This window comes from Neolamprologus multifasciatus, chromosome 1, assembly GCF_963576455.1.
Source record: "Neolamprologus multifasciatus chromosome 1, fNeoMul1.2, whole genome shotgun sequence".
NCBI classification, from domain to species: domain Eukaryota; kingdom Metazoa; phylum Chordata; class Actinopteri; order Cichliformes; family Cichlidae; genus Neolamprologus; species Neolamprologus multifasciatus.
This window is the reverse complement of record NC_140439.1, coordinates 9,627,195-9,639,075: the sequence shown is the minus strand read 5'-3', so window position 1 is coordinate 9,639,075 and position 11,881 is coordinate 9,627,195. Positions and strand designations below refer to the sequence as shown.

General features: G+C 40.4%; 1 protein-coding gene across 19 annotated transcripts in view; it reads left to right on the top strand.

Annotated features, from left to right (window-relative positions):
* The window catches only part of madd (MAP-kinase activating death domain), a 60,751-nt gene that overhangs the window by 29,836 nt on the left and 19,034 nt on the right, over positions 1-11,881 (top strand). For 15 of the 19 annotated variants that reach the window (XM_085154127.1, XM_085154044.1, XM_085154063.1 and 12 more), the window contains 11 exons: positions 162-320; positions 678-798; positions 2,144-2,206; positions 3,020-3,140; positions 3,321-3,426; positions 3,550-3,660; positions 3,740-3,847; positions 4,723-4,887; positions 4,974-5,046; positions 5,371-5,477; positions 9,460-9,529. In XM_085154127.1, the coding sequence (XP_085010253.1) occupies positions 162-320; positions 678-798; positions 2,144-2,206; positions 3,020-3,140; positions 3,321-3,426; positions 3,550-3,660; positions 3,740-3,847; positions 4,723-4,887; positions 4,974-5,046; positions 5,371-5,477; positions 9,460-9,529 (1,204 nt within the window). The remainder of the gene's footprint in view (positions 1-161; positions 321-677; positions 799-2,143; positions 2,207-3,019; positions 3,141-3,320; positions 3,427-3,549; positions 3,661-3,739; positions 3,848-4,722; positions 4,888-4,973; positions 5,047-5,370; positions 5,478-9,459; positions 9,530-11,881) is intronic. The other 4 variants (XM_085154104.1, XM_085154098.1, XM_085154143.1 and 1 more) reach the window with 2 other exon arrangements.

Here is an 11,881-nt window from a genome sequence, read left to right as displayed (position 1 = left end):
GTGTAGTGCTGGGTTAAGATGAGGAATATGTTGCATAACTGTTTAATTTATTTTGCGTGATTGTGCTTTTTTTTTTTTATGTTTTTTAGTAACTAAATACTCCCAAGAATAAACCTTCCCCACTTCTGTATTGTTCTTACACCTTGGTTCTTACTTTGTAGATAAGCAATAGCTCTGGAGAGACTCTCGGAGCTGACAGTGATCTGAGCAGCACAGCAGGCGATGGCCTTGGCGGGAGAACCGCCCCCCATTTAACTCAGTCCAGGGGGACTCTTTCTGACAGCGAGATTGAAACCAACCCAGCCACCAGCTCAGTGTTTGTAAGTAAAGGACTCACTGTTGGGGAAATGTGTTTATGACTTCACAAGTTAAAATAAGTGAAAGCTTTGCAAAAGGTACTGGGCCTTGGTGGGATTTCAAGGTTCAGTTGAAGTTCAGTTACAACCAGTAGAGGTTAAAACCTGAAAAAGTTGAAGTGGAAAATAGTTTTTGTTTCTTTAACTAAGATTAAACTAAGGAAACCTACAGCTTCCAGCAATTCAGTGTTTGTTGCGTTAAAACTCAAGTGTTGTCAAAGTATTTAAATGAATTTAAGCTAGTTTTCTATATTTGCACATTTGCGAACATATTTGGGGTGATTGCAATAACTTCTGATTCACTTTGTCTTTTTTCCAAAGGGGAAGACCCACACTCTGAAACCTGGTGTAAAAGATCATTTACCTGCCTTGGCAAAGGTGCTACCTGCACAGCCCATTGAGGACACCAGTATGAGGATTTACCTTTTTGAAGGCCTGCTGGGTAGGCTCCTGCTCTCTTGTTCTAAGGCTTTCTCTTACAGTTTGCTCCAACAGCTGATGCTTGGTAAAAACTTGCTTTCTGTTCTTTGTTGCTGTACTAACAACTTAAAATTGGTCCTCCACTAAAGTAAAGACAGCAGCACTTTCAGTTACCCCTTACTTACTTTAACTTGCGCAACTTCCTAATTTGGTTTGCCAGTTAATGTAATCACAGTGAACTTTCACTAATTCGGGAGTTGCTTATAATAGAGCAAAGCAGAAGTCAGACATGTGATGATTTAGGATTATGTAATGTTAAATGCTGCAAACCAGTAAACTACAGCTAAAGGTTAAAAGCTGTTTTGTTTTGTCTAAAAAAATAAAATAAACTGTAAAGATAATTGTAATAATAGTAGTAGCCGACTACATGCCAGTATAACAGTTCCAGTGTTCTCCATTGATTCTTCAAGTGTCTGGAACGCCACTGAAGGCTCAGACATCACTCCTCCAAAAAACATTCCCTCATTTGATGCTTTGGGGCAGGGATAGCTCAGTAGGTAGAGTGGTTGCCCCATGATCGGAAGGTTGGGGGTTCAACTCCACTAAACAGCTACCCTGAGGTACACCTGAGAAAGGTACCGTCCCTACACACTGCTCCCCGGGCGCTGCATTGGTGGCTGCTCACTGCTTCACTGGGTGAATGGGTTAAATGCAGAGGAGTAATTTCCCTATGGGGACTAACGCATACACATTTACATTTTACATTTACATTTTCATCATGGTGTTGACTTTGGACTCAATGGAGTCCAAAATCTCCATAGATATACATTCGGTTAAAATTTTGGTGACTTTATATAAAAGCGTATACAGATATTTCTAATTGTGAAGCCCCTCCCACAAGGCCTTATAGCTGGAACAATTGTCATCTTTGATCACTCCCATTATTAAGATAGAAATGCTTTATTCTCTGCCAGGTTTTTCCTTTAATTTGTCACTCCTTCCTAATGACTAATTTTCTTTGCTGATGAATTAACACCCCTGAAGGTGGCACTTTTCTGAATGACTGTAATTTAGAACACCAGAAAAACTGGTATCTAATTGTGACTCTGTGTAACTAAAGTAAGAACCTAAGATAGTGGCTCATCTCCTTGAGTGCTGTTTATAAAATAACAAGCCAGCCAAGTTCTAGATCTGTGAATATCTGGGCTTGCTTTGTCCATTTCTCCTTGTTTTTGTTCCTCTCGTGTGGGTTTCGACTCGCTCCGCTTTTGTTGTTGCCATTAAACCTACTCACCTCTTCGCCTAACCCCCTCCTGCTTTTGCTGCTTTTTCTCCCTCCTGCTGCTCCTCATGGGGAATTCTTCCAGGCCGTGATAAGAGCTCCGTTTGGGATCAACTAGAGGATGCTGCCATGGAAACCTTTTCACTAAGTAGGGCTGATCTCTTGCCTTTGCCCTTTAATTCCTTTGTGTTTGTGGAGCGTATCCACAGTTCACCCCAGCTAGCTCTGTGTTTAATCTCTGTGGGGTTTTCTTTTTTCCTTGCACATCTGTGTTAAACATACAGAGGGGTAGAGCATGTAAGCAATAGGAAGATGTCTCACAGGAAGATCACAGTTAAACTAGGAGCTTTTAGTTAATGTTTCTTTGATTTTTCTGTTCACAAACATTTTCCGTCTAACTTTTATTTTAACCTAACAGCCTAACATTTCATGGGTTTGCACACTGGATGAGTGTTACCTTTAAGTGCTGTTAGAGATGTAATTACCAGCTGAACACACTCAAACAACCAGCTGGTGAGTGATACTGTTAAATGTCAAGATTCCTTGTGACCAATTACCACATTGTAATAGGGGTGAGAAAAAATGATGTAATGGAAAGTGAAAGCAACTAATTCGAGGCTAAAGGGGGGAAAAGCTCCACTAACTTGTTATTTTGGAAAGGTTACAAAAACGGCACTTATAAGCTGCAGCAGACAACACTGTACTGTGTGTGTGTGCGTGCGTGTGTGTGTGTGTGTGTGTGTGTGTCTTAACTAAACCATTTTGGTTTAGTTTTATCGGGGTATCAGACCCCGATACACGCATATTTTCTCCTGTTATAGAAATGTATGTAAGTCTTTGAAAGAGGTTGCACTTGTGGCTGCATGTGGTGTAGTTTGTGTTAATATGTTACCAGCCAAGGTGCAGACAGAGAAGATTTTCAAATTTTGGGGAGCTTCATCTGTCTTCTTGATGTTTCTAGGTAAGGAGCGCTCCACACTTTGGGACCAGGTGCAGTTCTGGGAGGATGCCTTCTTAGATGCTGTTATGTTGGAGCGTGAGGGCATGGGCATGGACCAAGGACCTCAGGAGATGATTGAAAGGTTCCACTTGGCCATTGTTTTAGTTCAGCCAGTGTGATTTATTGTTAATTTTCATATGCTTTTTTTTTTTCTTTTCTTGGTCTTGGTTTTTTCACTATGTTGCATTACCGTTTTCATATCTACTCCATGGAACTCATTGTGGACTGTGAATAAGTTCTTCTGTGTTGCATGTCAACACAGATACCTGTCACTGGGAGAACATGACCGCAAGCGCCTGGAGGATGATGAAGACAGACTTTTGGCCACCCTGCTGCACAACATGATTGCATACATGCTAATGATGAAAGTATGGAGTGCTTTTTGTCAGTTCATTCAAAGCACAGTAAAACTGTTTGTTAATATACACAAATTTTTGTTTCCCTGTGATTATCTCAACCTTTGAGGTTTGTGTTTGTTTGTTTTCATGTAGGTGACCAAAAATGACATCAGGAAGAAAGTGAGGCGCCTGATGGGCAAGTCCCACATCGGCCTCACGTATAGCCAAGAGATCAACGAGATACTTGACAAACTGGCTCAAATGGTAAACATTTGTATTAGTTTTATTTCACCCAGTTAAACTTCAGTTCATTGTTTTGATGAAATATGAACTACATTTGCAGAACGGCCGAGAGCTGTCCATCAGGCCCAGCGGAAGCCGTCACATCAAGAAACAAACATTTGTTGTTCATGCTGGCACTGATACTACAGGAGACATCTTTTTCATGGAGGTATGCAAAATCTGCATTTTATGTGTACCGTCTCCCTAATGACTTGGTAACATTAGAGTAAAAATAGGAGGGCATTCTGCTTGTGACTAGGAAGAATTTGTGGTTATCCAGATTGTCAGATTGATTACTAGTTACAACCTTTTGCTCACAGGTTGAGCACGTAACCGCCGTCAACCTCCGGACAATTGCACAGGTTGCCTGTTGGGAACAACCGATCTCCAAACAATCATTTTCTGACTTGGTCTGATTGTATCAAACTCAGACAGATTGTGTATCTCTTTGCAGCAGGGGACTCAACTGTTACACTGGTTGTATTCTAGTTATAGTCCTAGATAAAAGCAAGTTTGCAGAGTGCTTATATTATTTTGTAGTTAAATTGCTGTAATGCAGCAACTGTGTCACTATTTGTGAAGTAATTTCAGATGGTTGAGGTTCTGGCTACACTCTAAGTGTAAGTAGACGATGTGCATTTCTGTGTATGCAAATGGCAACAGATTTGTAATTTTCACATTATTATAAATGGTGTTCGTGTAACTGCCGACTTGACCTCCAACCAATAGCAGATTGAGTCCATTTCACTGCCAAATTGGCGCACTAAAGTTGCTTTGAAGATGGCAACCATTGTTGGTTGCAGACTTAGTCCCTGTCTTTGACGTAACCATTTCATAGATGAGATTGGGAGCTCATTACACAGTCGCAGTAATTTTAGGTCATGCTGTGGTCTTAAACCACTGTTTTCACCAGTGTGCCTGTAGCATAACGCAAAGGTTGTAGCAAAGGATATTTTTCTAACATATCAAATGGTCTCAGAGTGTCTGAAACTTTCCTGAACATAGAAAGAGTGTGCTTATTTTACTTGTGCTTTATTGTTCCAGGTTTGCGATGATTGCATAGTCCTGCGCAGCAACATCGGTACCGTTTATGAACGCTGGTGGTACGAGAAACTCATCAACATGACCTACTGCCCCAAGACCAAGGTGCTGTGTCTCTGGAGACGCAACGGCCAAGAGACGCAGCTGAATAAGTTCTATACCAAAAAGGTCAGAGGCTTCTTGTGTCTGCATCTCTTGTGTTAAATTGACTTAAGAAGATTCTAAAATTGAGTAACTTTGTGATTGCTTTCCAGTGTCGTGAACTCTACTACTGTGTTAAAGACAGTATGGAAAGGGCTGCAGCAAGACAGCAAAGCATTAAACCAGGTATGGAGTGAGTTAGAGCAACCACAGGCTCCTTTTTGCATTTTATTTCATTCATTATTCTCTTTAACATGGACATTGTTTCTTTTGAGAGTTTGATTGTTGAGTAGTACAAAATAGTATTTTATTTTGATTAATTAAATATTTTAGAGCAGTAAGTATTGCATAGATATAGATATGTTGATAATAACACAAAACACGGACAGACCTAAAGTTTAATAAAGCACTGCTGCAGTTTTGAAATTTCCAAGTGCTTCCAGGTTGTTTAAGGTAAGAAGAACATGTGACAAGCTTTCAGACATTCCTGTTCCTGTGTCCATCCTTCAGGTCCCGAACTGGGCGGCGAGTTCCCCGTCCAGGACATGAAGACTGGTGAAGGTGGACTACTGCAGGTCACACTGGAGGGAATCAACCTTAAATTCATGCACAGCCAGGTAAGAGACCAGTTCTACTGCAAAGAAACTGCGTCTCATCTCACAGAAGGGCATGACAATGTAGAATCACTCATGATGGTTCAGACTTCATCGTCCTTCTGTCCACCCTCTCCGCTCGTCTCTCGTGTTTGCCTCTGAATCATTTCCTTTCATCGTGTGATGTCTTCCTCTATCACTACGAAAATCTTTACAACACATTTGATTGGCATCTACTCATACCTGTTTTTCCCATAGAGGAAGAATTCCTGTTTGTGCTTTTGCTTTTTTTGGATTTGCCCCCCCCCCCCCCCCCCCCGTTTCACTGTGTTGTGTGTTGTGTGTTGTGTGTGTGTGTGTGTGTGTGTGTGTGTGTGTGTGTGTGTGTGTGTGTGTGTGTGTGTGTGTGTGTGTGTGTGTGTGTGAGTGTGAGTTTATTTGTGTGCATGTCTTTGCCAAAAAATGAACCCATCCTTCCACACAAGTTTCTTTTGACATCTGTGGTGCTCAGATTTCATGTTGAGTTACTGTGTGGGAGGAGATGTTAATCTGTTCGTGTGTGTGTAAGAGTGACGTTCCACAGTGGTAAGACGGATGACCTTGAGAAAAGACTTTTCATTAATAATTGGCTATTTTATAGCAACCTTTGATTTTAAGTTTGGACCCCTTGAACATCTTCATGTGTTGTCTTCATGTCTGTGCAGTAGCGATAGTTGGGTGCTTTGTGTCCACAGGTTCATTTAAAATGTGTAGCTCTGATTGAACTATGCTGAATAATACAAATTAGGGGAAGAAGTGTTCATCGTTAGATACCCACTAGCTTTAAACTGACATCAGTTCACCCGAGGTCCTACGTTTTTGTTTTTTTTTGTTGTTGTTTTTTTTTTTTGCTTTTTTCCTTTTAGAAAATTCTGCAGCAGTGGTGTTCTGGGTAATTTGGACGGTCCATCACACTGCAGAGACGCCTCATTGGACCCACTTTTCACCCCCCAAAAACTGAAATATAATTTTTCTGTTACCGCATAAATTTCTCCCATTTTAATTACATGCACTGCAGTATTATGCAAAAGACTTCATTTATACCTTGTTATATTTTGGATGTTGTGATTAATTAGAAGCAAAATGCCCAAGCCCATGTTTTTGGGATAGTACTGTATATCAGTACTCAAAATGAGGAACTTTGCTACCCAATACAATACCAGTCAAAATTTTGGGCATAGTGAGGGCATGCATATTTCTCATGAACTGAATTTAATAAAAAACTGGTGCAAAATTACACAAAATTAAACTCTTTGAAACTCCCAAGTGTTTTGGAAAATGTAAATGTCTTAAAATTTAGTCTAAACAAGAAAAAAGATTATAATTTAGTTTTTCTCTCAGTGAGCTATTAATGGTTTATCTTAAACAATTATGTAGTAGAAAAGTAAGGTATACCCAAGATACACATATTTGGTGGACAGCACAGTACTACAGCAAAACGAGTTCAACTTACTGTTGGTCAGTGAATAACTCTACAGTAATTATTCACAAATCACAGTAGAGATAAAATGTGGAAAATAACCAAAAATAAAGAAACAACCTAGTGTATGCAAACTATTGACTGTAGATATATACATGTGTGTAAATGTTTGGCTGGTCAGCAATCATAGACTGGATATATAAAGACGGATATAGCCACTGTGATATTGTAGACCCTGTTTATGAAGTGTCGACTTGAACATTTTGGCCCTTGCCATCTTGATTTCTTTGAAACCAGACATGACAAGTAGATCCAACCAAGGAACTGACAGGCACCTTAAATAGTAGCCTGCTTTAATACTTTATGGGACACTAATTAGCAAAATGCGTTTAATTTTGTGTTGAATAAGAACTGAAACGAACAATTGAGACGATAAAGTAATCAGAAAATACATAAGATCATAGATCAAGTGAGAAATGGGACTGTTTTCCACTTAACTTTTACATATTCAGAGTTGGTTTTGCAGCCAGAGGAAACAGCCCCTGGTGGCCATTAGAAAGACTGCAGGTTTAACACTAGAACCTAGTTAACCTCCTTCATCGTCCACACTGCTCCACATCGGTCTGCCACCCTTCACCCCCCCAACTCTCCTTCTCAGGCCTGAAACCGTTTCAATTACCTGTTCTCCACACTCCTGACTCAGTTCAGCTACTGGTTTCCCCGCTGCTCTGCACAGTCGTACACTACCCTGCTCTGACTCGCAGCACCTGTGCTCAACATCCCATCAACGACCCGTTCAGTCCTGTAGTAATTATTCATCTTCTTCAGTGTGTCTGTGTTTAGAGGGATTTTTATCCATCAGTCACATCTAGCTAGCTTTGGCTCATGGTGTAGCAGCTTTCACATCAAAATGTGTGTAAACTTTGTTTTGCTACACAGCCAGGTGTGCTAATATTGAGCTGTGGGGTTCAAAATTACTCAGATTCTAGATATAAGTGGTAGTTTTTTATTTATATATATATATATATATATATATATCCCCTCATATGATTCAGGACATTGTGGAAAAAATCCCTATATGCTGAGTAACTCTTTGGAAAACTTTGGAATATCAGATGATAGTTTTGAAGTTTTTTTGTTTTTAGACAGAGCCACATGATTTTTGAAATGCCAGGAAATCAAAATGACCATCTTGGTATTTCAAAGCCTAAAGGCTTCTTCCATCTTTTAAATACAGTCCATTGTCAAAACTAACAATCATGTCTATTTTCATAGTTTTTTTTCCACTTAATGTGTCTAATAATATCAAACTAGTAGTATATAATTCCAGTAGCTCTGTCATATTTCAACAGACCACTATTACTAATCCCAAATACAACATGATTGATTAAAAATTTCCATGCACAGTATTTGCATCAGCTCAATAAACGTCCTCATAGATCATGTTGGGGTCAAGAAGACTAACTGAAAACTAAGCAGTGTAGTGAGCGTCCGCCTTGCTGGGTCCCTCTGCAGTGAGATGTATCAGAGGAGGCATCCTGCACATAGTGGGATTTATTGTCCATCAGTAACTACCCTCATTTATTTGTTCTGCTGTGTGAGCAAGTGGCGTTGGTGCCAGCCCTTGTTGCTGGAGGAGGAGGCATGGAGGGCTCTGGGGGGGGAACTGAGATGTTTAAAGTCCAGGAAAACAGAGGTGAATCCAGTTCTTAATACCCTAGTCAAACCTCTAGTCTTCTCTTTTTTTTCTTTTCTTTTTTTTTTTTGTTGTCTTCTTTTTTTTTCTTTCCTATTTCCTAGTAGTTTTTTGGGGGCTGAGTCCTCTGGTGATGGATTTTTTTTCCTTCAAATCATATTGGCTCTTGTAACCACTTAGCTGGATTTTTGATTTGAATCTGTACGAGGCTCCTGTGGACAGTGCCCTCTCAGAGTGTCGTCGAGTGTTTGTGCTCTTCTGTCCGATAATAATCCAAACCATTTCTCTCCCATGCTCTCTCCCCCTGCAAGGAGCGGAAGGTACACAACCTCTGCTGTGTTTGCTTATTAGCAGTTACATCTTATTCGGTTCCTTTTGTTTTCTCTACCTCTTTTCTTTCCTGTTGTAGCTGTATGGCAACTCTAATTTTGTGTCCTTGTCTACATTTTATATGGAACTTCCATGTATGCATCATATGGGCCATATTGCATCTTTGAGCATAAAGAAAACATTTTTTTTAAAAAGTATCTATGCTGTTTACACCAAACATGACAAAACTGTCCCAGTTCTGATTCATTTCATTGATGAGCCACGTTGAATCAGCGTTGAGCTTCTCCTCATTGCCCATGTATGCGTTTGATCATGGAAAATTTCTCATAGTGTGCTTTTTCTTTTCCTTTCTTAGCCGTTCAAAGCTTGCATTCCATGTGTAGCCTTTTATTTTGACCTTTCACACTGAATAAAACAAGTTTAAACATGGCTAATTCTTTAAATATGACGTGTTCACCATCCAGTGTTGTTGAGTTAATAATGTTCTGTCTTGTTTTGTTTTGTTTTTTGTTTGTTTTTAGGTTTTCATAGAGCTGAGTCACATTAAAAAGTGCAATACAGTGAAGGGAGTCTTTGTCCTGGAGGAATTTGGTAATTACACCATCTATTGATTCTAGGCCTGTACTCGGCACGGCAGTAACTCAGCTTCATGGCAAATGTATTGATGAAAGCTAATAAGGGTTCACTAAATTGGATAGCCGCTCTCCTCTGGAGCATTGAGACACTGACGTCTGCAGGCGATTAAGTGAGTCATGCATTATTTCGAGGGTGTGGTTTGCGCTTAGTCATATGCAAGTGTTGAGGTTTAGAGCAAGGTAATAAAAAGTCAGCGTTTGTGAGAAATGGTGTGCGCAGTGTAGAGAAGGAAGGCTGAAACGTGTATCATAAATAGCTATGCCAGTTTGTGTAGATATGTGACTTAAAGGGGACCTGTTCTGCTTGTTTCCAATTCAATTTTTATGTTGGAGTCTAATAGAGCAGCTTTCAAACATTTAGTAATCCTCATTGATCTTATACTAGATTATGGTGCAAGCAGTTGAGTCTCATTTTAGCACACTTCCTATTTAACTTTAAGCCAGCTTTCTGTGATTCGCCTGCTACCCACAAACAGCAGGTTTGGACAGCGTGGCAGTAGAGTGGCTCTGCTCACAGTATAAAGATATTTGCTCTCAAACTAGTCTGAATGCTCTGATTTTGGTTCTATATATTTAAAATATTGCACATTTTTCAAATGAGAATCCACCACTGTAGTATTAACATATAGACACACACAAACTCAATAAGGACAAGGTCCCCTTTAAAGGTGCCATACAAATATTAGAAATGAAAGCATCATATTAACTGATTTTCCAGAAACGACATAATCAAAGCTTATAATGCTTGGAAATAGTTGAGCATTAAGGGCATTTTGCTCCTTATGGTTTTCATTTGTTGACAAAAGCCATAAATAGATCTAAATCTCTCAAGTAACACTAGTCCCCTCGTAGCTAAATGGCAGCCTGTCCTCCATGACAGCAGTGATGTGTTCTAGCCCTGAGTTAGATAAGTTGTTACTAGAATTCGAGCTGCCACCTTTTCAATAAGACTTTAACCTTTTTCAGATCTTAAACCATTAAATTTTGTTGGCCTGGTTTAAACTGTTCCATGTTGAGTCAGCCTGAGGGAAGAGAGCAGCAGAGTCTGAATGTCTTTAAAAGCGGTCGATACTGCATCGTGCCTGATACATGAAGAGGAGGACATTTAGTCTCATTAGTAGGATGGTGTAGTGGCTAACACGTTTGCCTACGGAGGAGACACAGACCCAGCCTCAGGGGGTCACAAGCTAGTGTACTCGTAGTGCCAGATGAATGGGAGGGTTGCGTCACGAAGGGCATCTGGTCTAAAATCTGTGCCAAATCAGTCACGCTGATCCATCCGCTGTGCGACCCCCTACTTCAGGGAGCAGCTGAAAGTACAGCTCAAGTATGAGGATTCAGTCCGACCTGAGATGCGTCACAAAGTTAGTGGGTTCCTGTTAAGTTTCATGGAAAATGCAAATGTCTGACTGAACGGTGAGCAGTAGCTGTAACTCTTAAACTTGCTCAGACGTCGAGCGCCTGGCTGGGTTACTGTTGTGTCTCTGTGCTGCTTTTGTAATGTTGCCCTCATCTTTGCCACTATGAAAACCTTCATTCTCCAGCAGGTAAAGTGTCGTCACCTTTCTCCTTTCTTATTGAAACTAAACCTGTGCAGAATATTTCCTCACTCCGTCCTTTTCATAGATTTTTTTTTCTTCCCCCCTTCCTCTCTTTCCCCTTTTTCTGTACCGCTAATTTTTCCTCTGCTTCTTCCATCACTTGCTTCTGATTCATTTCGGAGATCACCCCAGACTCCATCACTCACGTGGTCATCACTCTCTGACCATCTGTATCTCAGCAAGCGGAGATCTTAGGTGGGACAGTTAGTTTGTGGGGGTTGAGGATTTCTCAGCCCTTTCACCTGTCCAGATCTCAGCCTTTCCATCTCTGCTATGGGTTCAGTTACTAATGAAAAGTCAGCCTGTCCCGTGGACAGCGACGAAGGATTTTGGCCTCTTGTATCGACTCTTCTGTGATGTTTAACTTTGAGTTCACTGGCTTGAAGGGCTTGGGGAGGTCGTCCTTTTTATTGTTTGTTTTTTCATATATTAACTTTGCGGCCTTCTTGGTCGCAAACTCTCTTGTTATGACATTTGTACTCGTATTTGTTCATCATGTGGGCCACGAACGTCTCACCAACTAACCCAAGCTCAAATTGAACATTTAGCTTTCTTATTTGAAGACAAAGAGAACATTTGATCAGTTCATTAGTCACAATAAGGAAACACAACATGAGCAGGATTTCACAATTGAATTTTATCTAAGCTAAAAGTAGACAGCCCCTTCTGCCCCTCAATCTGATCTTTAATTGACCTTTATGGTGAAC